We start from the raw sequence: 25,367 nt of genomic DNA, 5'->3' as shown, positions 1-25,367 counted from the left end.
TCTCATACCTTTGCTATGTTTGGTCGTCCGGATTTCTAATCGGGATAGGACTGAATAGGATAAGATATGAAATCCTGTGATTTTTTTATATCCTGTCAATTGTTTGGTGAATCGCAATATTAAAGTCGGATATGTTTTCATCATATCCATATCATGTACATTTTTTTTTTAATATAAACGACATATCATTATAAATGAACTTAAATGTTGTCCCCATTTCCTTCATTAACAATTCTCCATAAAAATTGAAAAAATTTCCGATAAATCTATTTTTGGAGTGCAGGTCTTTAAACTGCTCTTGGGTTTAAATAGGGAAGCAGAGAGAATAGCATTGTTCCTCGGTTGCCTTTCCCAAGTAAAAAATAAAGGTAGTACATTGGGCTACTCCCGGCCACTCCCAGAAAGGGATAAGGGGCCTAACCAGGATCGCGATGATCCGCCAGGGTGAAACATCCGGACGCATTCTGAGGAAATGCGCCAGGGTCGAGGCTTGGAACATAACCAAGTCCTTGGTGGAAAATTCAAATTCTTGAAATTGGCCATTTTTTCACAAAAATAAGAAAAATGAAGAAAAAGAAGAAATTAGCCTGTCCAACGTCACGTGAGCGACGGTACACGAAGAGATATTTCGTATCGTTTTCCTGTCAGTTGGTGAGCTCATTTCCCCCCAACAGTTCAGCTCCCCAAAAGCCTCTCCCCTCAGGTGCCCTAAGCCTTCGCCGGCCCCGGAGCTCCTCCGCCGATCGCCTCCGCCGCCCCTCCGCCGCCCGCCTCCGCCGCCGCAGTCCGGCTCCGCCGAGAGCGGCAGAGAGAAGGGAGGCGAAATGAGCGACCTTTGCCAGTTCCCTGGCCTCGAGCCTCCTCTCTCGGCTCCGGTTCCGGCTCCGGCTCCGGCTCCGGCTCCGGCGTCTAGTCTGGCTGACGCTCTGCCTCCGGCGCCGTCGGTTTCTTCACGTAACTCTCTCTCTCTCCTTCTCTCTCTCTCTCTCTCTTTCTCCTCTCTTCGTGTGAAAGATTCGAGCTTTGCTTGAAACGACGCCTGTGGAATTTGGGGAGAAATCGCACTTCTAGCGCGCTGGGATGAGAGAATGACGCCTGTCGGCTTCTTCACGTAACTCTCTCTCTCTCTCTCTCTCTCTCTCTCTCTCTCTCTCTCTCTTCGTGTTAAAGATTCGAGCTTTGCTTGAAACGACGCCTTTGGAATTTGGGGAGAAATCGCATTTGTAGCGTGCTGGGATGAGAGAATGACGTTATGCTTGAGAAATGATGCGGAATCTGTTTTCGGTTGAATGCGATGAGAGCGTTTTGACGGGAAAGACTAGCTTCCTTAGGTGAACCTCGGTCCATAATGAAGATTGATTGGCTTCTGCGTTACCTTTAGTGGGTGCTGATCTGGTTATCTGAGAAGTTGGCATCGATGAAACAAATGGAAAGCGGTAGATGCATCGTCTTTCGATCTGACAGTCACCTGTCTTGGTTTTTTCAGCTGTGCCTGTCAGAATTGACGACCTTACTCAATTTCGTCAACCGGAACTTCCTCATGTGAAGCCTGAGCAGGCTCCAGCTCCGGCTCCCCCTTCATCTCGGGCTCCTGTGAAAGCTCAGACATTTGACCCTTCTTTGTGTAAGTCTTGCTGATGAACATTGATTTACGATGACATTTGCGATGGCATAATGTAGTCAAGAATGATTAGCTTCAGCATAAAATTTTGTGGGACTAACAATCATCGTCCTGATTGAAAGGATGTCTCACTATATATGTGGACTTTGAACAACTGGATTGTCCAATGAATTGATTGACCAGTTTCTTTAGGGGAAGGTGCTTAGAAGTTGGTTTGCCTCTATTCTGGAATGTCAGATGTGGTTGAGGTATTTATTTAAAACCTAATACCTAAGTTGATTACAGTGTCAGCCAAAACTAGTATAGAACACTTTTAATGTTTTGATCATAGCTGGTGGTTGCTAGATGTGGAGTTTCTTTGCTAAATACTTCTTACTTAACCATTCCAAAAACAAACAAGATGGAGCGTCTTTTGTTGTGTGGATGATATAGGAGGGTGCATATGGTTCATGACAGTTCCCTCAGTTCATCCCCTAGTCAGAAAGGCCGTTCCTCACATGCTGTGATTCCTTTTTCCCATGATCACAAATGACAAGCTGTAAAAAATGTGGTAAGAGGCATCATCTTTCAATTTGACAGTCACCTGTCTCGTTTTTTCAGCTGTGCCTATCGGAAGAAAAAAGCTTAGTCAACTTCATCAGCCGGAACTTCCTGTTGCTGAGCCTGCTCAGGTTCCTGCTCCACCATCATCTGGGGCTCCCACGCAAGCTCAGGCGTTTGACCCTTATCTGCGTAAGTTGATTACAATGTCAGCAGAAACAAGGATACTGCGCTTCTAATGTTTTAAACATTGCTGTTGGTTGATAGATGTGGAGTTTCTTTGCTAAATGCTATTTTACTTAGCCATTCAAAAAACAAACAAGATAAAATATCTTTTGTTGTGGAGATGATATCAAATGCTGGATACAGTTTACGACAGTTTTCTCAGTTCATCCCCCAGCAGGAAAGGCCATTCTTTACATGCTATGATTCCTTTTTCCAAGATCTGAAATGGAAAGCCGTAAAAAATGTGGTAGAGGCATCCTCTTCCAATTTGACAGACAGGTGTCTTGTTTTTTCCAGCTGTGCCTGTCAGAACGGACAATGGTGGTCAATTTCGTCAGCCGGAACTTCCTCTTGCTGAGCCTGCTCGGGCTCCGGCATCACCTTCATCTCAGGCTCCCATGCAAGCTCAGGCGTTTGAACCTTCTTTGTGTAAGTCTTGCTGATGAACATTGATTTATAATGAGGTTTGTGATGGCATAACGTAGTTAAGAATGATTAACTTCGGCATACACTTAAGTGGGACTAACAATCGTCGTCCTGATTGAAAGGAAATATTACTATATATGTAGATTTTGAACAACTAGATTTTGAATGGTTTATAATTTAATCAGATCATATGAGAAATTGGCATTCATAAATTGATCTACCAAGTTCTTTAGGCAAAGGTACGTAAAAGTTGGTTTGCCTCTATTTTGGAATCTCATATGTGGTTGAGGTATTTATTTAAAACCTAATACCTAAGTTGATTACAATGTCAGCAGAAACAAGGATACTGCGCTTCTAATGTTTTAACATAGCTGTTGGTGGATAGATGTGGAGTTTCTTTGCTAAATGCTATTTTACTTAACCATTCAAAAAACAAACAAGATAAAATATCTTTTGTTGTGAAGATGATATCGAACGCTGGATACAGTTTACGACAGTTTTCTCAGTTCATCCCCCAGCAGGAAAGGCCGTTCTTTACATGCTATGATTCCTTTTTCCAAGATCTGAAATGGAAAGCCGTAAAAAATGTGGTAGAGGCATCCTCTTCCAATTTGACAGACAGGTGTCTTGTTTTTTCCAGCTGTGCCTGTCAGAACGGACAATGGTGGTCAATTTCGTCAGCCGGAACTTCCTCTTGCTGAGCCTGCTCGGGCTCCGGCATCACCTTCATCTCAGGCTCCCATGCAAGCTCAGGCGTTTGAACCTTCTTTGTGTAAGTCTTGCTGATGAACATTGATTTATAATGAGGTTTGTGATGGCATAACGTAGTTAAGAATGATTAACTTTGGCATACACTTAAGTGGGACTAACAATCGTCGTCCTGATTGAAAGGAAATATTACTATATATGTAGATTTTGAACAACTAGATTTTGAATGGTTCATAATTTAATCAGATCATATGAGAAATTGGCATTCATAAATTGATCTACCAAGTTCTTTAGGCGAAGGTACGTAAAAGTTGGTTTGCCTCTATTTTGGAATCTCTTATGTGGTTGAGGTATTTATTTAAAACCTAATACCTAAGTTGATTACAATGTCAGCCAAAACTAGTATAGAACACTTTTAATGTTTTGATCATAGCTGGTGGTTGCTAGATGTGGAGTTTCTTTGCTAAATACTTCTTACTTAACCATTCCAAAAACAAACAAGATAGAGCGTCTTTTGTTGTGTGGATGATATAGGAGGGTGCATACGGTTCATGACAGTTCCCTCAGTTCATCCCCTAGTCAGAAAGGCCGTTCCTCACATGCTGTGATTCCTTTTTCCCGTGATCACAAATGACAAGCTGTAAAAAATGTGGTAGAGGCATCATCTTTCAATTTGACAGTCACCTGTCTCGTTTTTTCAGCTGTGCCTATCGAAAGAAACAATCTTAGTCAACTTCATCAGCCGGAACTTCCTGTTGCTGAGCCTGCTCAGGTTCCTGCTCCACCATCATCTGGGGCTCCCATGCAAGCTCAGGCATTTGACCCTTATCTGCGTAAGTCTTTCTGATGAACATTGATTTATAATGAGATCTGCCTGCGACAGCACGATGTAATCAATAGTGATTGGCTTCGGCAGACACTTAAGTGGGACTAACAATCATCATCTTGATTGAAAGGAAATATCACTATATATGTGGACTTTAAACAACTAGATTCTTGAATGGTTTATAATTTGATCAGATTATATGAGAAATTGGTATTCATAAATTGATTGACCAATTTCTTCAGGCGAAGGTACTTAAAAGGTGACTGTCTTTATTCTGGATCTCAGATGTAGTCTTGGTATTTATTTAAAACATAATATCTAAGTTGATTACAATGTCAGCAGAAACAAGGATGGTGCACTTCTAATCTTTTAATCATAGCTGTTGGTTGATAGATGTGGAGTTTCTTTGCTAAATATTTCTTACTTAACCATTCCAGAAACAAACAAGATATAGTGTCTTTTGTTTTGGAGATGATATAGGAGGCTGGATGCAGTTCAAGCCAGCTCCCTCAGTACATCCCCCAATAGGAAAGGCTGTTCCTCACATGCTATGATTCCTTTTTCCCATGATGTGAAATGGAAAGCTGTAAAAAATGTGGTAGAGGCATTGTGTTTTAATATGACAGACGCCTTTCTCGTTTTTTCAGCTGTGCCTGTCAGAACGGACAATCTTAGTCAATTTCGTCAAACAGAACTTCTTCCTCTTGCAATCCCAACTCAGGCTCTGGCTCTACCTTCATCTCTGGCTCCGGCTTCATCTCAGGCTCCTGTGCAAGCTCAAGTGTTCAACCCTTCTTTGCGTAAGTCTTGCTGACAAATATTGGTTTATAATGAAATTTGCTATCATAATGTAATCAAGAATGATTAGCTTTTGCGTACACTTAAGCGGGACAAATAATTGTCATCCTGATTGAAAAGATATATTAATATATAGGTTGACTTTAAGCAACTAGATTATCCAGTGGGTTATCATCTGATCAGATTATATGAGAATTTGGCATTCATAAATTGATTGGCCTTTTTTTTTTTCTTTTTTGTGGGGCTAAAGTGCCTAACAAGTAAGTTTTTCTCTATAGTGGATTGTCAAATCATTCAAGATTTAAATGGAAAATCTGGTGATAAAGCTAAAAGTTGTACATTATGTTTCTTTCTCCCAATTCCTTATGCATCGAGATTACACGCTTTATGGTATACATGATATTTGGTCAAGTAGGTTGGCTATGATTGCAGCAGAAATAAAGGATGGTGCATTTTTTATTTTTCAAAATGATCTCCTAATTGTTTGGTCAAAAGATGTGGAATCTCTTGGCTAAGTGTTTCTTACTTTACCATTCCAAAAGCAAACAAGGCAAAGTCTTTTTTATTTATTTTTTTATTTTCGAGGCTTGCTATCAATTCTTTCAGTGAAGAAATAGGAGGCTGGACACTCTGCTATACCCAATTCATCCCCCCATGTTAAAGGCTGTTTGTCTCATGCTATGATCTTTTTCACCCACGATCTCATATTAAATGTTATAAAAAGTGCTGGAGAGGTTTGGTCTTTCAATATGACAGTCATTGTCTGTTTCATTTTCAGTTGTACCAGCCAGAATGGATGATCTCAGTGACTTCTCTCAACCAGAACCTCCTACAGTTGTCCCTGCTCAGGCTCTAGCTCCACCTTCAACTCAAGCTTCAGAGCGAGCTCAGGTTTCCTGCCCTCCTTCGTGTAAGTCTTCCCTTCTGTATTGGTCTCTCGCCTGATTTTACTTGTTCTTGGTGAAAAAATTAGTGTTAATAATCTTGTATAGCTTAAATGTTTTCCTAACTTTGGAGTTTGTCTCACTTTGCTCTCCGTTGTTTCATGTCCTATAATGTATCCTATGTATCCTGATTTCTAAAGACCATTTTGAAATGGCCCAAGTTTTTTCCACATTATAATGCACGGCCCACTGTGCTCACATAGGGTCAAAACTGTCTTTTTTGATGCTTGATTCGTTCATATAGTTGACGTGTGGCCTATGACTTTGTACCCTATGTTTTCAAGACCTTTCTTACTAACTATTGGCTATTGATCTTTTTTTTTCCCCTGAAGCTATTGATCTTGTTGACCAGAAGGATAATTAGAAGGAAATTCGAATAATTATGAGGACAAATGTGACTATATGGGGATAAATAGATATATGAGGTGTTGACAAACTTCAGCGACTTTACTGTTGATGGTGGATATTTGAGAAAAATTGAGACAATTTTGTTATATCTAAAAGGCGTACCAGGAAAAATGATATAACAATGAGTAAAAAAGACCATCCATAGCTTCATATGTGTAATTCGATAGCCAAGAAAAGGGTGCTTTGTTTTTTTTAATGTGTTTCGGATTCTTTCATCTACTCTGGAATGATGAATCTTACTCACAGAAAAAACCAATATATATAAATCTGCCTCTGTTGACCTTTAAAGGTGGTAACATGCTTTTGCCGAAATTTTAGTACCCTGCTTGATGTTTCACATTCTAAATGCACTCCGTATGAACTGAAGAGTTTTGTGATATATAGTTGTTTGAGTATTGAACAAGAGAACAAGAAATATATTCTATTTTCTTCATGTTTCCAAATGGTCAAAAGAGACCTTTAAATTCCTGAAAATAGATGATGCTACTATAAAGTGGGCAAAAGACTAGTGATGTTCATTGATAGTAACCAAAAAGAAAATCTCACATATGTGTAACTTGTTCAGGTGCTCCAGAGCATGTGAGGTACAAAAATCGGTTGCAGGAGTATACGCAGAAGATAATGGTGCATTTTCCTATTTATAATACAATAAATGAAGGATCTCAACATGCACCGAGATATAGGTCAACGGTATTCGTAGATGGGAAAAGCTTTACATCTCCCAACACATTTCCCCAAAAAAAGGAAGCTGAGCAAAATGTTGCTCAAATTGCATTGGAACTTTTGTCGCAAAAGATGGAGGATGAAGCCTGTCCTCTCATCCATGAGGTTTGATAATTTTTTTACCTGTTGCTATGCTTGATATGGATTGCGATTGATTCACTTGAATTGTTAGTTAGCATATGTTATATATAGCTGAAATGCTGGAAATCATTATCTTTGAATTGATGACATGTTCTTATCATGCATGTGGATATCTTGAAGAAACCTTGAACTGAACCGACTAATTCATTTGAGAGCTTACAACTATGAATGTACCTCAGGTGGATATCTTTGCAATTTATCCTCATTAACATTGTCCTATAATAGCTGATAGCAAGAACTTGCCTTTCTATGGTTGTTGATATGATTCATCCAGTTCTGTGTGCACGTCCAAACGAGGTCAACATTTGATTTTCATTATTTATATGTTCTTGTCATGTGGTCAACTGGGTTGACCATCTATGTGAAACCACTAAATCAATTGAGGAATATGAAGATGGGAGGTATGACATAGATAATAAGACACTAGGGAGCAGCCTTTGTTATTTTACATTTTGTTTCAACCAATAGCAACTAGAAAACACAATGTTTGCTTCACACTCTCAATGCTATATTTTGATTCTTAATTCATCCTTATGTTTTTTTAACTAATTCACTGGTTATGTCATTACTCCACAGGATACAATTTTTTGCAAGTCTATTCTTAATGAATATGCGGCCAAGATGAACTTGGAAATGCCAAATTACAGAACCATTCAGCCACAAGGGGCAGTTCCAGTTTTTGCATCTTCTTTGGTATTCAATGGTGTGACTTACACTGGTGATGTTGGTAAAAGCAAAAAGGAGGCTGAACAATTGGCAGCCCGTGCTGCCATTCAATCCCTATATGGTATGCCATTTTTTGTACTTTATTTTGAAGTTATGCACGTTTCTATCCATTCAACTAACAAAGGATGTACCGACTAAAAAAAAAAAGGGGAATAAAGAAACTAACGAAGGATGTAATGCAGATGATAGCAAGTCGAAAATAGTTCTTTTGAAGACGATCAAGTCTAAGTGGAAACTTTATGCTGCATACCGTGAGACTAAGTATTCATGTCCTGTTGGAGTGAACGTGGGAGGCAATTCTGAAATCTCAGATACCAAGAATAGAGAAGGTTCATCTTCTGGGCCACCTAATTATATTCTTGGTTCAGCTATTCCTGAGGCATGCTCAGAGTTACCTAAACCGCATCATTTGTTCCAAATACCAAGAGCAGTGGCTGTAGCATCCTCTGCAGTGGAGAATCCGTTAATCTCCTTTGTTCCTTCAAGTACAGAACAACAGCCTATTGCTGCTACGAATCCGGGTAAAAAGCGACGCAAGAACTAGAAAAAGGCCAACAAGAAACTGCGTGTTGACCCTCAGTAGGTTCTACTCTTTACTTCTAAAATTCTTTTTTAAACCATATTAACTGAATTCTTGTAATCATATAGGGTGGCTACTTGTCTTTGAACATTGTTTCGTTTGTTTCTTAGGTGTGTGCTATGTTAGTGTTGATTAGTATGCAAACTGAAGATATTTATCAGAATGATATCTTTAAAGACACCTTTACTCCTGTTGCCATTTCCTCCTTAATCGATCTTTGAACAATCATGGAACATCTTTGACTGCTTTCTGATAGAACCTTTCTCACTAAAAATAGTCAACCACCACCTTGTTGGGGTCTTAACCTGTGACTGGCTGATGAATTTGTTACTGAACAAAGTGTTAATGTTTGCTTTTGCAGTTTTTGAGTTGATGTCTCCACTTATGTCAGTCAAAATGCATGTGATGCATGCTTTTCTGCCTGCATTTCTTCTTGTTCTAGAAGTTGGATCATTTGCTCTGTTACCTAATTCATAATCTTTGCAGGTTACCCAATGCTGTGATGCCTTTTAACCAAGCCCCAATGCTGTGATGCCTTTTAACCAAGCCCCACCTTGTTCTGTTGCACAGTAGATGGAACGAAATGTATGGGCTTTCTAGTTAGACATCAGCATTCAAGGCTTGCCACCAGGGCTCTCTTTTGAGCGGTATACAAGCTTCTTTGTGTTGTAGCCTTGACAACTAGGATTTGTAATGTCAGATTGGATGTGAGGTCCATGTATATTATGGTCAGTAGTAAATGCGGCTCCTCCAACGCCTGTTCAGTGAAAAGGATTTGTGCCTTTTGAATTTGTAGTCCCATGGCTAATTATGTAATTCTTTTGTATTGTTGTGGGATTATGATATTACAAAGGCGTATATCCCAAAGCTGGCACTTTGTTGTGGCTGGATTCTAACTTAGGAAGGAGAAATGACCTGTTCATGTTTCCAAGGCTGAATGGCATTGGCAGATTAAAGTCGACCACAAAATTTGCATACCCAACTTGCAGGGATCGCATATTCAACTTTCTAACAAGGTCTCAGGCCTCGGAAGCTATTGTCCGACGAAAGAGATCAGATTATGATAAAGAATTCGCATCAAGCCTTTTACAAGTTTTTATCGCCGAGTGAGGATGTTGGTCTCAGAATATCTTGTTTGACGATAGGAAGAGAATTTCTTTGCACTGGTTTTCATTTGTATTGCCGGGTTACGTAATAGGCATTGTCCTCGTCTCCTTGAGGTCAGAGGACTAAGGTCATTGAGCAATAGGGGACATTCACAGTTCACATCAACAATTAAACAGTGATAGGAGTCATGGGACACGGCTCGGTATTGGTTTACGGTCCTTACATTTTTCGAAACTTAACTTTTGATGAACACGTTATTACCGGATGACATCAAGGAAATGTCAGAAGTCAGTAAGGAAGTGATTATGCATGAAATATGAATACCCCCCAAATGGTTCATCTGCTCGCACTCTGCTTACTAATAACGTAAACCAACAGCCCGCGACTTGGTGATGATGAAGGTGGCTGGCATGTTGATGTGGTGGCCCGGTTCACCTCCAAAGTTGACCTGGGATCTCATCCGTTACATAAGTTGGCAATTTATCCCACTCCAGATTTGGTCATTTGGTTCGGTTAGAATATTTTATTTGTGAAGAAGAAGACAACCAGAGAAAGTTCAGAGAACCAGGAAAACGGAGCCGACGATTGCAGATTGAATGATTACCAACAAGAAGAAGAAACAGCCAATTCTGCTGACATTTCGAGAAGGCCATGACATTAACTTGATTTTGCGACCCGCTGTTCAAACCGCGTGTCCTGGTCTTCTTCAGCTTTTACTCGAAAGACCCCAGTTTTTTTTTTCGCTTTCCCTTGCATTGCAATCTTTCCAATCGTTTTTTTCTTGATCGACATGATTGAATGCTGCATCTTCACATAATGCAGCAAAAAAGGGCTACCAAGTTCTCTTTCCTGATCGTTTGCAGCAAGAATTTATCCCAAAGGACTAAACAAGGTCCGAAATTCGCAACAAAACACAACATTTTGCAACTTTGAACCTAGATATAAAATAAAAATTTTGAGGGCCAGAATCATATTACTTGCTGGGCATCCTGTCAAATTGCTACAGAGGATAAATAGCACCAAATTTGAGGGAAAAGAGCACGACATTGTCACTAGAACTAGGTAAAGACCTTAGCGCAACTGCGAAAAACTATCACCCAAACAGAGCTGAACTCACAATCATCAGCAGAAGAGAGAGAATCACGACCCAGGACTGCAGGTGGCGAATTTCCGACGAAGAGCTTGGCACCAGAGGCTCCTTGTAGTACCATGGATAATAAGGCAAGATGGGATCAGGAGGGGGAGGTGCATTGGCCAAGTACCATGGCGGCGGAAGATAGTATGGAAAGTTCCCGCTGGGCGGTGGATAGACCATGGAAGGCGGCAACGGCGGAGATGGCGGCAGGTACATTGTGGGGGTCGTCGGCGGCGGGAGACAAGGGTAGGGACAGTTGCTAGGTGGCGGCTGCGAAACTGTCACTACAGCTTGTCCATGTACCAGGGCTTGTGGAAATGCAGCGAACAGAACCATAACCAAGATACTTGCACATACGCCATGACCATTCTTGATGGAGCTTGCCATTTCTCTGCAGCACTTCTGGCTTCACTGAGAGGGAGAAACCAAAGGGCCAAAAACACAGGAGAGACTTAAGAAGATGAAAATGTGGAGAGTTTCAGAGGAACCGCATTAAGTGATTTAAATAAAAGGCTCAACTCTCTCTCTCTCCCTCCCTCCCCCCTAACCATCTTTGGATTCTAAACAAATCAAGGTCTCATTGTATTGCAGTCCTCTATGTGGGCTTTAGGAGGCAGAGAATGTCCATTACATAACAATAATCGAGGCATAATTTGAGCTTTTCGCAAAACTTTTTTCACAAGGGAAAATCCTCGAGGGTCTTAGGTGCAACCCCATTGCCTGCCCAAAGGCTCATCTATAGGTTGCAAACATCGGCCAACTTTCTCTTTCTCAGCCACTTTCCCTAAATTAGGATAAACCTTATGCTAGGCTAAGGAACGTAGGCCTATAAAGCTGTCCGCTATTTCACATAAGATGGAGTGAAACTCAACATCTTTTTCGATGTCCCGGTCCCTCGAAGGGATTAGAATAAGCTACTTTAGTTGGGACAAGAGTCGACAGTTCATTGAATTGCGACAACACTTCAACTACCGCCCTTTGGGGTCAAAAGGGTTATTTTCCTAATTTTTCCCTCAAACTTTCACCAACTCCTAGAGTATCTGAGATTAAAGAATTGTATGGACGTAATCTGGTGATAGCAACATCATAAAAAAAAGCCATAAGTGGGACAGGAGATCATTAAATATGAGTGCAAACATCGTCTCGAGCTTTGTCCACGAAAAAACTTATTCCTTGACCGCGATGAGGGCTTTGGTAATGTTTCTCATTATGAGAAATTATAGCAATTTTCCGAATCGCTATATTAAATTGTGACTAGACTCTCGTTGACCATTGTTGTCAATCAAGAGTGGCAATTCCCAACACAATAAGGACACATTTGGTAATTATTATGTTCTTGAGAATAATATTTATTCAAAAAATTCTTTTTTTAAATTTTTTTTCTTAAGAATAATTTCTGAGTTTTTGAAAGCGCTTGATAACTGTTCAAAATTTATGTTCTCGTGATAAAAATCCATTTGATAGGATTTTGAACTTTTTTTTTGTTTCTTTTAATTTTTAAATACTTGTATTATATTTTTCTCTTTTTTCTTTTTTCATTTCTCTTTTTCTTCCTCCTTTGTAGGTGGTCGCTAAACATGGTGGTGGTTGCGACCAGTTGAGCGAGGTCTGACGAGCCCACCAAAGCCTTGTTAGGCCATAATGAGGTTTGGCGAGCTTGCCGGAGGCTCGCTTGGTCATTGTGAGCCTTGGCCTTGCTAGATTTGGGCGAGACTTGACCTTGCCTAGGTAGCACAAGGTTGGCCTCGCTGGCTAGCGATGCCAAGCCTCACCAAGCCTCTCCTAGCTTGGCGAGGCTTGGCCTTGCCCAAATTTGTGAGGAAGAGGCTCACGGTGGCCAAGCAATCCTCTGGCAAGCTTGCTAGACCTCACCATGGCTTGGCGAGGCTTTGGAGAGCTCATCGGACCTCACCTAGTCGATTGTTGTCGGTGGTGGTGGCCGACAGTGGCTAGTGGAGGAAGAAGAAGAGAAATAGAATAAAGGAAAAAGAAAAATGTTGGATTTGATTCTAAAATTGTTTTGGGAATAAAAGTTACTTTATTTACTTCTTGATTATATTCCAAATCTATTGTTGAGAAAAAAAAAAAGGATTTTTGGTCTTGGGAACAAATAAATTTAGCAAATAAATTTCTACTTTTTTTTTGTTTTTGTTTAAGGAAACAAAAGAATATAATTAATTGTTCTTGGGAGTGTCATCAAATACGGTCTAAGAGAACACGACTTGAACCTAACAAGAATTTAGTCAAAGATATTCGAGCTTGACATGATACAACTTAACTTGAATTTGGCATGAATTTACACATTTTCTTTCAATTTTGGTGGATAAATATTCTATAATTATGTTGAAATATTGTTATATTGACATAACATGATATGAACACGACATGCAAACTCAAATTCTCAAGAAAGAGATAATTACATAAATAGTCATTAAATTTTTAAAATGCTAGTTAGGAGCATGCCGAATCTTATAAGTTGAGGAAGGATCATTTGTTGGGCTAAGGAATAAGTTAATGAATTGTCATCTCAAATTTTATTTTCCTTTACCTGAAAGTGTCCTACTCTAGTATTTATTACATTCAATTAAAATGGAAAAAAAGAATTACGTGCAAAAAGCCTGACAACCGTCGAACTATTCACCTTTCTAGGTGCATTTTATGGTTCATCTTGAATGTAATATTGAGTAAATTTAATGTCGTGATTATGATAATTGGCAAAGCAAAAGATTGTTGCAATTGACATGGTGCGTTGTTATGTTAGTGATTTCCAACGATAATTAATCAAAAAATTATATTCAAATTTCGCATAAATATTTAGAATTAAATTGGTAAAATTGAAAAGTTTAAAATAAAATTGACGTTTTTACAATAAATTTAAAATTGATTGGACAATTTTCCAAATTTAAAGGGGATTAGGTTTCATCTTAGTTTATAGATGGGCTTTGTTGTTGACTTTTAATTGATGAACTGATTGATCGATCCTTCGCGAATATGCCATGATGATTTTCGTATCGTTTGCGTATCCCCGTTTCACTTACTTCAAGTCGGTGCCATCACCAGTAAAAAGTTGGGAAGGTTTGGTGTCAGAATCTGATGACCTAATCCTGCGATTTTCTTGGACTTCTTTGTACTCGCTCTGTTGCGGTTAGATGTGCTGAAAAAAGATGATCACCATTACCTAATTTAGCCGGAGCCTCACATCGGTGACAGCTAAAATTGCAGAAGTAACACATGTCTGTTCAGCATTCAAATGGGTAATTGGCTATTGATGAACAATGGAGTGAGAACTTAAAACTCCATGGTCTAATCGACTTCCTAATATAACCGAAACCATGTCCTGAATTTGCTTCTCGTTCGTCGTAACTTATTGAATGAGTCCGTGAGGAGGTCAATGTTTCCGACTCCCTTGATCTCTAGGTGGGGATGGTCTTCGCTCCTCCGAACTGAAGAAAGAAACTGTCCGAACGAACCACGGCCTTAATGTCGACGTTCAAGATTGCAGCGCGAAATGCGCAAACGTTGGAGATATGAGTAAAGTTGATATCATTCATTTGCGTCAGTTGTGTAACACATGAACGAAATTCATCAATCCCATGGACAGATTGGGGGGGCTTGGGAGTTGGGCCGTTCAGTAAACATTATCCAAACACTTCAGAAAATGGTCTGAGGAATAGGCCTGATCATGGAGTCTAAGATCCGAAGCCCATATTTTGCGAGCATTATAAAGGAAAGTATTTTTCATAAACATCATTTTAAAAAAAATTAATTTTTACTTCTTCGGTGATTTAAAGAGAGTGATTTTCTTTTTACTAGAGGAGGATGTCGTGTTTTCCCAATCTAAGCTTATTGCTTTTTAGTCATGAAAAACGTTTTCTTATAAGTTGATTAGTTTTCCGTAATCTACTCAATAGAAAGTCGTGACACAATCTAAACGGATCCCGATTTGAACCATATAAGATAAGTACACAATAGGTACTTTAGTGGGTAGAGTGAATTGAAGATTTACAGCAGGTAAACCATGATGCATGCATGATGCCCCTACCATCAGCTGAGGACGCGAGTCGGGAGCTCTATCCGGCGCATGGCACCACATGTCCTCCGCGGTCTGTGAGGCGGGCACGTAGCTTTTCTCCAGTCCACCCACCTCCCAAGTCAAAGCTGAGATATGGTTCGAAACGGGGACCGAGGAACCCACCTCAACAGGTAGCGCGAAGGCGGGAATCGAGCAGGAGACGCGGAGAGCAGAGAGCCAGTCGATCGCGATGCTGAACCTGGTCAGGGTCCTGGACTTCGTGGCACGGGCCGTGGCCATCGTCTTCTGCTCTCCGTGGATCCTCAACCTTGCGATCACCCCGACGTTCCTTCTGCTTCACTCCCATCCGCCGTGATTGGCGTCGTCCGTTCAGCGCTTTTACATTGACCGGCCCAAAACTCATGCTTTGAATTGTAAGCCTCGTTCGCATTGTATGGCTGCGGATGTTGGCTGGTCTTGGCGGCGTTGCCCATCTTGGGGGCATGCATTGTTCATTAACGTTTCTTGATGCTACACTCGTGTCACATACATGCTCGTTTACGTTCAATTTTGTCGTCTGTTCTTGGATTATCCCGTCGATGTGGACGTCTTTTGTGTCCCTTAAATGAATTGAATGTTCGACTTAGAGGACAGTGTGTTACAAGCAGTTTTCTTTTTGGGCACATTGGAACTGGAAAAAATATGAGGGTTCATGCGAACTATGTCGTAAATGTCGGCGTGTGGAGTCTAATTCCAAGAAGTTTACTGCCATATATACGCTACGATCTGCAATGCGACTGCTTGCATCACGGAGTCAACCTTTTTGACTAACATCAAAGCTACTAATAAAAAAAAAATAATAATATTCAAAGTGGAATAGCGAAAGGGGAGACAAAGGACTAGCACACGGGAGTAGAATTTCCGGAACGGGCCCGCTTGAGGAGCTGCTTAACCGCCCCCCGTGAATTCGTGCTCCACGACCGTCTCCGTCCACGACATCCTCGCGCCCGCGGTTGCCCTTAAATCGATCTTTCACGACAACTCCGATTGAATTTCCGGACGGATCTCTCCTCCTTCCGTTGGATCGAATCTCACCCTCTTCTGCAAAATGGTTTAAAAGAGATGTCAACACGACTCGCAGGCATGAAGAATTCGAAACGTACGGACTTAGATTGCACGTTCGCATTCGTTTAGGACTTTCATTACAACTGGGCAGAACTTGTGGTGCCAAATTTTCTGAAGAATGAGTCAAGTTATTGATTTGAATCATCCACATGATTTGGGGTGAGATTCACCATTTTAGTACTGTTTGCTCTTAAAATATAGTGCTTTTAATTATAAAAAAGCTACACGTTTCTTAATCTTTTAATTACAAAAAAGTTGGGAATCGAAGTTGTCACAAATTGGGACTAATTTGAGAGGAGATTTACCTCGGACAACTTGCTGCTGCTGCTCCTGCTGCTGCTGCTGATGCTGCTGCTCTTTTCTCTAATGCTACCGCGACCAGGCGTCCAATTCGATCCTCCTTGCTGCAACACATTCCTGTCGCCATGGCACATGCCCATGATCCTCTCCGCCACCTCCTTCTCGTCCCTGCTCTCCTCCACCAGCTTCGCCATCTCCGCCCTCGTCAGCCTCATCTTCACCGTCAACGGCCCCTCACCCCGCCGCGGCAACCCCCCGTCGCCCTCCGACCTAGCGAGCGCGAGGTCGGACGCTGCCCTCCGCGACAGCATCAGGCACTCGAGCCGGTCCTTGGCGCTCATCCGGATGCCGGTGGACCGGACCCGCCTCGGGACCTTATCGTCCTCCTCCGGGAACTTGGGCAGCTCGACGAGGAAGTACACCCTCTTGGGCTTGAGCTCCTGCTGGGGCTCGAGCGGCTTCGCCCGGATGCCGAAGTGCTTGACGGCCTCGGAGTCCATCAGGACGTGCCCCGGGTAGTCCTTCACGACGTCGCCGGCCCGAACAGGGGTGTTCAACTTGAAGGTGTCGCCGTTTATCTTCATCACCTTGGCTCTTCTCTTCCCTCCCATGCTGTTCCCCATCTCTCTGCTCGCTCTCTCTCTCTTCCCTCAAACTCACCGTAATTCTATTCGAGATCACGTGAAAAGCTATTGAAGTTAATACAGAGTGTGAATCCGAAAGATACTCGCGCGTTTCCCAATGGATCGTCCCTAGCAATTCGCGACTTTAAAGCATGATTTTTGTTCACACGGCCAGCATCGTCGTGAAGAAAAGTCTAAAAAGAGGATAGGGGCCATGTCAATCCCAAGCTCTAATCACCTTTTTCATGTATTTCCCACTAGTCTAAAAGAGCATTGTCGTGTGATGATTGCATCAATAAATTCCCTTTCATACACTATTTTTAGTGTGAACAAGTCGTGGGAAGAAAAAATGAAAAAAAGAAAAAGAAAAACAAGGTTGTGACGCAAAAGGTGATGAAATTGAGAGGTAAATATTACCACTCACTTGTCTAATTATCCTAAAAATGATTTTTTTTTCTCTTTTATCATTGAGGTGTAGCGAAAGCAACACATGATCTTTGCTCCAAGTCGGATGGCTGTGGCGTCCTCACTCCCTTACTTATGAGAATATATATATATATATATATATATATATAGTTATAGTATATGTGAAATAAAATTAAATAATGAGAGTTATAAAGTTTTTCCAAATAAAAAAGGGGAAGATGACACAAATTGTTCGTGAATTTTGGCTTAAAATGTAATGTGATTCATAAACTTATAATTTGTTTAATAAGATATCTGAACTTTTAATTTGTTTAATATAATTTATGAATTATATAGAAATATTTAATATAGTCCCCAATTACACTAAAATGTTCAATATTATTCATGATTTCGAATTAATGAAATGATTATATTGAATATTTTCATACAGTTCAATGATTATACTGAATATGTATAAAAAAATTCAGAGATTATATAGAACAAATGAAAAGTTCAGTAATATTGCATATTGAACTAAAGTTTAAGAATCGCATTGAATAAATTAAAAGTTCAGAAATTATATTATAAATTGAATTCAAATTTAAGGTTTATTTATCTCATTTGTAAAAAGGAAAAAAGAAAAAAAAAATACTCTGTCCGAGTTGAGTCATGAATAGTGTCCAAGTGGAGAAGAGCCTGTTTTCGGCGTGCAGCCATCCAAAGATGGTCAAAAGTTCGAGCATCGTAGTCGCGAGCGGCCGCCCAATCCCCAATCTACCTTTTGACGGTGCAGTCGCTGTCCGAAAAATTTTAAACCCATTTCGTGGGCTCCCACTGCTTTCTATATATATATATATATATGTATACGTACTTTCGAAAAGAAATTAATCCCCTTTAGTTTTTTCTTCGAGTTGTTGATAGGTGGGGTTTGTGGTTCGTGCATAGTGAATGAAAAGTCAACTGTTCTCGGACAGCTTTTGATTAAGCCGATCGAAAGTATCACCACTTTCTTCAGCTAATCGGTTCATTAGTACATAATGGCGAAATTACTAAAAAAAGTCGTATCTTATTACGCTAATATAAATTCAGTTCTAAATCTTTCAATTGAATTATAATTTTTTTGATAATTTATCAATTCAGTCATTTCAGCAAATTTTGAACCTGAATTACTAACGTGAACGCCAGACGTTTTATATGGTATGACTGACATTGACGTAGACAAATTTTGATTTTTTGATTTTTTTTTTCTTTTTCTTTCTTCCTTTGCCGGTCACTAGGCTTGGTGATCAAGCAAGGCTTGACCTCGTTGGCCTTGAGCCTCGAGTGAGCTCGAGCCCTATTGGGATCTGGTGAGCTCAAGCATTGCGAGGCCGGCCCCCTCTTGTGATCGGTCATCGGTAGTCGACCAATGAGGAAGAACAAAAATGAAAAGAAAGAAAAGAAGGAAAAAATAAAAGAAAAGAATAAAAATTTAAAAAATCACGGTAGCATCAGCGGTGCCATATTGGAAATCGGCATTTACGTGAATAATTTCCCACCAAATTGATCAAAATGACTAAATTGTCATAATGTTTAGGTCTCAATTTTCAAAATTGAAAGGCTGGTATTAAAGTGGCATAAATATAATAGATTTATGATTTTTTTGGGTGATTTTCTAAGTACACAAGCATAGGAGTCGAAATACATTCTATCATCTAAGCTCTTGAATTAGTAACCGTTTGTCGGTTTGAGATCAGACCCATGCATATCAAATATTTCGGGCTTGTCAGCTGAGTAAGCCTTCACATGGGAATTCGCTGAAACCTAAAATTAGCTCGACTTATGGCATCGCCTGTCGGTAATGTACCCTTTTTCGGGTTGCAGACATCATTTAATCATTTGCATTTTAGGGGATACATCAATGGACAATGAAGAAGATTGGGGCCACTGTTTTCCTTCTCAGAAGAAGAACAGACGTGCATTGATTTCGTTAGATATAGGTGAAAGTGTTGACTCTCTTGCGGGTGTCAATCCATCCGTCAATTAAGTTTTCTGTCGGGACGTTTTCAGTTCGCAAGCAAATCGTTCCAAACTCTGCCCCTAACTTCAGTGCTTAAAAAGGTCAACAAACGGTTGGCGAGTGCTGATTAAATGCTCCTTTGACTTTTTGTCTTCCTCCTTTTAGACTTGGTGATCATTTTAGAGATGGTGGGATGGGATGGTCGCTGCGTTCGAAAAATCTGGTCCTAGTGCAGGGCGTTCGAGAAGTTCGATCACATTGCTTGACTTTAGTCATTGGGTAAGTTCATATTGTGGCATGGGGACGCTTCTGCTTGGAGTCTTGAAATTTGTGGCGACTGATGATGTACTTGCATCTTACAAAATTTTTGTTTTGTCCATTTGAATCCTAAAACCCGCACGAGAAATGTGAAAAAGAAACAAGTTGGAAAAAAAACTTCTTCTAACCACCATTTGCATCAGTGGGTTACAGCCAAAGGCGTCATTGCTATTTATGTTTAAATGATTTTGCATATAGATGATGTTTTCAATTTGTATTTACTAATTATTAGGGTGGTTAAAGAATATTTCCTCCAATTCGATTTGAAGAAAAAAGAAATAGCCATTTACTATCAATTTCTGTTTTTTCAATGTCGGAGCCGCATCGAAGAAAATTGGAGAGAGAGAGAGAGAGAGAGAGAGAGAGAGAGAGTTGACAAAATTCCTCATTTGCACTTTTATACATTATTCTGTGTGTATAACTCTAGGGGGAAAACAAAAAGAAACTGGTGACGTAATAGTGATGAAGTTGAAAGGCAAATTTTAGCTTCCTCTAATTCTCGACAAAATTCCTTATTTGCAGTTTCTGTGGGAGTTTTTAATATTTAATCGAATAAGACGGAAGTTTAAGGAGTCAAAAGTACGCTATTTGAACAAATTTTATGACTCCTGGCGGGATTGTCCTATATATTTGAATAAGTTCGCCGCCTCATATATGTCTTGAATTCATTTCTCTAGACAGATCTTGAAGTTATGTCGCATCTTTTCATAAGTTAAATTATTAAAATAGATTGCACCTCCAAATCCTTAAATAGTTTAAAAAAGTAATGTAGTCTACGTTCTAGTTGACATCATTTCTCACCTCGCCTGTGCAATCTTCTTCTCTAAGAATGTGAACCATCAAACAACGAAGCAGTTTGTATTCTAAATCTTGTCACTTGCTTAGTCCACCTAAAATTGATTTTTTTTTTCTGAAAATTAAATAAAATATCAGATTGGTAATGGGAGCTAAAATCACCATTCGTTTCAACTCCATTTCTTTATGTGAAACATGCCACTTAAACAAGATGTTGATCTCAACGTTTGGAAATGATTACTCATTAGCTTCTTGCTCTCAAATATGTTATATCCCTTTAACGAATGATCACTTTTCGTTTGCTGTATGTTGTAATTGCGACCAACACCACTCTTTGTAAAAGCTGTTTTCCTTATCATGACAAAGAAGCCTGTTTGATCAGGTAAATCATAACCCCATAAATAAATACTTTACTGATCTCATGGATCAGATGATACATGAGTTAAAACCCAAATTGATAGTTCAAAATATGAAATTACTTGCACCCAATCATGCGAGTAAATCAAGTCAGTCTCGTTCTCCTGATTCCCACGCACCTCGTTTCTCGAAAGGAAACAGCATATGAGGGAGAAGATACATGGTTTTTCGCTACACCTAATTGCATGCTTGAACCGGTCCTCCTCCATTGCACTTTTCTTGGTCATAATCCACAACGCACTTTTTGGGAAGGGATCACCCTCCACTTTTGCGGCATTATTAGTAATGATTCACTTATGCACGGATCTGCGAAAACGCACTCGGACCAACTGAAAGGAACGTGGTCGACAGCGGCATGATTAATGTCAAAGAATGGCATTATTTCAGAACATACCATCTCAGTTGATTAGTAACCCATAATCAAAGATGGTGCAAGGCCCGAAAGATAAGCCTTTGTCAATCTACTGTTTGTCACTGCTTGAGATTCGATCTAAATGCTTGGCCTTCGATCTGAATTGGGAGAAAAGATTGAGAAAAACAGTGGGTCAAAGCAAGTTTGACTATGTATGTTGGTACCCGTCTAATCGAATATACTATACTAAAAGTAATGTTTGCACATCAAAAGCGTCATGGGAGTCTCTTTTTTCCCAAGTGAAAATTTGAGATTTTTTGCAAAGAGAGGTAAAGGTTTAGAGGGAAATCTCTTGACAATAAGTAGTAAACATTGTCTATGAGGATGAGAATTTGTTTTTAGAAAGAATTAAGAGAAAACAAATTTAAAATATTACATAGATATACATATTGATGTTGACTAATATCTAAAGCAACAAAGAGTAAAAGTAACTCTACAAAAATGAGTGTAACATATAACTTTAAGTAAAATTGAGTCTATTATGCATAGTATGTGATTTTCGATATATTTACACAAAAAATTACTCACAAATCTATAAAATAATGTGGAGAGAAAGATTGACTTTGTGCTTATAATAGAATACACCAAAACAAACAAAGTCAAGGCCCATTATTCTTAATTCTTTCCCTAAGCTCCATTCTATTTTGTCTAGTCTCCTTGTATTTCCTAGTTATCTAATAAGTATTCCTCACAAAATAAGCTACTATCATATTCGTTATCATTATCATCCACAAGTTTGTAATAGGAATCATCGTCTCAATAGTAATCTTTTACCTCAATGATAGTCTCTACTCAAATGGATGAAATGGGTTGAATTTGGATGGGTCGAAAATGGCTCCGATTCAAATTAACTTATACTAACCCATTTCCATATAATATAACTTTAGTAACCCATATCCAACCCGACCTAACATAATTTAAGAGAGGTCCAATTCTTAACGATTTTTTTCTTATATATGGAAAATAACATGCTTAAACAAATAACTAATCAACAACAAATTAGACATGAAAAAAATCAGCAAATAAGAAGTTACTAAACTATTTGATGAATCAAGCAAGTGAAAGACATCGCTGTGGTTTCTCCTAGTGTTAAAAAATTGATCTAATTTAACAGAAGAGACCACATTTGAAGAGATATATGTGAGGTAAACATCTACTCTCATAAAAACTAAAAGATATGAAGATACTTAAGGATTTGAAAATACTCAGACCAGTCATAACATTAAGAAGAAAAGTAAGGAAATGTACCAAATACAACAAAGGATTAGGTTATGTATTCACCCTGATTCTTTGAAGCATGTAAATGCTGATGTTTCAGATTATTATGTTCACACAAAAATTTGTCATCAAGATGAAATGTACTAATAATTTGAGGAGACGGTTAAACTTGACAAAAAAGAGTCTTTTGTTAGACATTATTTAGTCTTTACTTCTTGCTAAGAGTGTGTTTGGTTCAGCATTTTGAAAGCCCATTGAAAAAATGCAATAAGATTGCAGACGTATTAACTGCATTTGTTCGGGTTTACGTACATCTTGTGGTCCTATTTTCTAATTTCCTTCAAAAGGAGAAAAACCAAGTAGTAAAATTGTCAAATTCCTGAATATTCACCCGTACTCCTCAAATTATAGTTTTGAATCTTCACCCGTGCTACTCAACATTGACCAAGTTCATTGATTGACATTCCGAGGCCAGAATAGAAGTGATTCTGTCTAGGATCTGCTCCAGGGACCCTTTCGTTTAAATGGGCCGATGAAACTCCAAAAGCGAGACAAGTAAATTTCCTTACGAGGAAGACAGAAACAGAGAGTAGTCTTGGTAGTGCAGAGTGGCCGGACAGACAGGGTTGGTGCCCAACACATGAACAGAGATTGACCAAGTCCAAAGGGCATGGCACTTTTTCGTATGTGCGTGAGTCACATATTCGCACCTCCATTGCCTCGTGAAAGCGTGATTGCATCTGCGCATGGTCATTTTGTTATCAGGACTGGCCGTTTCTCCATTTTCTTTCCTACTTTCAAAAAGAAAAGCAATGCCAACATCTTGGTACAAGTTTTGTTACAATGGCGGAAGAAAGATTGCCTCGCAGGGGATGAGTTCTTAGATTGGATAATCCTAGGTGTCAGATAATTAGGATAATTCTTTAGGATATTTTTCTATATTAGAGATAATTAAACCTCTTAGTTTTCTGTATATCTTGAGATTGCGCAATATCTCACAATTCCGCTTATCGTTTCTATTTTTTAACTATGAGAAAATTACCAAAAAAAAAGAGAGTCTAAAACCTATTATAATTGTGCCAATTCAGTTTTAATTTTTTTGTATTTTTACCAATTGAGTCCTAAATGGGTGTTGGTATGTGGCGCCCGTGGTGCTAATATCAATAATTTTAAATAATATTTTGATAATGTTTTTGAATTTTTTTTTGTTTTTGTTTTTTTTCTTCACTTCCTTGTTCCTCCAGTCGATTGCCCATGGTAGGTGAATTCGAGTGTGGCCAACCATGGGCGAGGCTCGACCTCGCCTGATTCTATGAGCTTGATTCGGTGAGGTCGTGCCTCACTAGCGAGAGCCTGGCCATGGCACGCCTTGCCTAGGCCATGAGGTTGCGGCCTTCAACCTTGCGGCCTCTAGTGATGGCTCGAGCCTCGCCAACCCTAGCAAGTGGCCTAGGCGAGGCCCCCTCAACCGCCTTAGGCGAGGCTCAAGCCTCACTAACCCAATGGCAACCTAGGCGAGCCTAACCATGGGCAAGCTTCCCCAAGGCTAACGAGACCTCGCCAGCCTTGCCTCTAGCCAATCACAAGCTAGTGACCAAGTGGAGGAAGAATAAAGTAAAGAAAAAGATAAAAAAAAAAAAAGAAAAGAAAAGAAAGAAAAAGATAAAAAAATTCAAAAAAAATTAATATATTATTAAAAATTGTTCATATCAGCCTCGTGGCGTCACATAGGACACTTAGCGTCTATGTTAGTGCCAACCAACTAAAATGAGTAGGATGGAGTGAATTAACACAAATATAAAAGATTTAAAACTCAATTAGTAAAAAAAAAAAATTTAAGACTGGATTGACATAATTGTAATAGATTTATGACTCTTTTGGTATAGTCATTTACCATTATTGTGACTAAGCAATTTGTTCATGCCACCGTATTAGAATCTATACAAGTAAAAATCTACTTTTGACCCTTAAACTGGAGCATTCTATCTGAATTTTTATTTTTATTTTCCTCCAATCCCTGTCATTCCTTTTTGTTTTTCTGTTTTTCGCTTTTTACCTCCATTGACAACCATTAGTCACTAGCCATCATCGAGGCCTGGTGATGGCAGGTAGAAGAAGAAAAAAAGGAAAGGAGAAGAAAGAAAAAAGGAAAAAAAAATCACAAAATTATTAAAAAAATTGCAAAAATTTTCCATGTTAGTAAAAATAGTGCCTATGTCGGCAATGCCATATTGGACGATTAGTGTTGAGTAGACCACAATGTCAGTGATTTTCAACTAAAATTAATCAAAAAATGAAATTGGAAAATTGTCAAAACGTTTAAGATTAAATTAACATAATTGAAAAGTTTAGATCAGAATTAGCCACCATACAATAGATTTAGGACTTCTTGAACAATTTTTCATTTTGCTTGGAGTCTTAAAATTTATGCTAACCAATATTGCATTAAAATCTTTTAATTCATTCATGTGAGTCCTAAAACTTACAATCATAGGTTTCACCAATATTTACGCTTATTTAATTTTACATGTGGGTAATATTCACAGCTTTTAGCCCACCAATAAGAAGGATGCTTGAAGGGGTTGGAGGAAAATATAATTCATTTACTATCAATGGTCTCAGTTTCTGTTAATGCTGGTGCAACCTAGCGAGAGAAGGGGGAAATTGATAGAGTTGACAAAATTCCTTATTTGCATTTTCTATGAAAGTTTTAAAATTTAAATGAAGAAAATGAAAATTTTAGAAATCAAGTGTGCTGTTGCACAAGTTTTAGGATTCGCATTATCCCAGTGCATTTTTAACAAGTTCACCACTTCAAACGTTTCTCGACTTCGT

General features: G+C 39.3%; 3 protein-coding genes across 7 annotated transcripts; 1 reads left to right on the top strand and 2 right to left on the bottom strand.

Moving 5' to 3' along the window:
- Window positions 1-631: 631 nt before the first annotated feature.
- Window positions 632-9,597, top strand: LOC104422133 (double-stranded RNA-binding protein 4). 5 transcript variants are annotated; one of them, XM_039303786.1, is made up of 12 exons: window positions 632-954; window positions 1,487-1,624; window positions 2,222-2,353; window positions 2,684-2,815; window positions 3,453-3,584; window positions 4,222-4,353; window positions 4,994-5,146; window positions 5,923-6,054; window positions 7,062-7,324; window positions 7,937-8,147; window positions 8,269-8,667; window positions 9,184-9,597. In XM_039303786.1, the coding sequence occupies exons 1-11, from the start codon at window positions 825-827 to the stop codon at window positions 8,628-8,630; spliced, it is 1,917 nt and encodes a 638-aa protein (XP_039159720.1). In that variant the 5' UTR covers window positions 632-824; the 3' UTR covers window positions 8,631-8,667; window positions 9,184-9,597. The 5 variants fall into 5 exon arrangements, with proteins under 5 accessions (XP_039159720.1, XP_010032668.2, XP_039159721.1 ...); XM_010034366.3 differs by having other exon boundaries at window positions 8,269-8,665; window positions 9,153-9,190; XM_039303787.1 differs by lacking the exon at window positions 3,453-3,584.
- A 1,269-nt stretch (window positions 9,598-10,866) lies between these two features.
- Window positions 10,867-11,295, bottom strand: LOC104423699 (leucine-rich repeat extensin-like protein 1). The gene has a single exon (XM_010036158.2). The coding sequence runs from the start codon at window positions 11,293-11,295 to the stop codon at window positions 10,867-10,869; it is 429 nt and encodes a 142-aa protein (XP_010034460.1).
- Window positions 11,296-15,644: 4,349 nt separating this feature from the next.
- LOC104422132 (uncharacterized protein At1g66480-like) lies at window positions 15,645-17,167 on the bottom strand. Its single transcript, XM_010034365.3, has 2 exons — window positions 16,351-17,167; window positions 15,645-16,021 (listed from the first exon to the last, which is right to left on the bottom strand). The coding sequence occupies exons 1-2, from the start codon at window positions 16,966-16,968 to the stop codon at window positions 15,953-15,955; spliced, it is 687 nt and encodes a 228-aa protein (XP_010032667.2). The 5' UTR covers window positions 16,969-17,167; the 3' UTR covers window positions 15,645-15,952.
- Between the last annotated feature and the right edge of the window lie 8,200 nt (window positions 17,168-25,367).

Source organism: Eucalyptus grandis, chromosome 10 (genome assembly GCF_016545825.1).
Source record: "Eucalyptus grandis isolate ANBG69807.140 chromosome 10, ASM1654582v1, whole genome shotgun sequence".
Lineage (NCBI taxonomy): Eukaryota > Viridiplantae > Streptophyta > Magnoliopsida > Myrtales > Myrtaceae > Eucalyptus > Eucalyptus grandis.
Note: the sequence above shows the minus strand (reverse complement) of the source record. Positions and strands in the feature narration are given on the sequence as shown.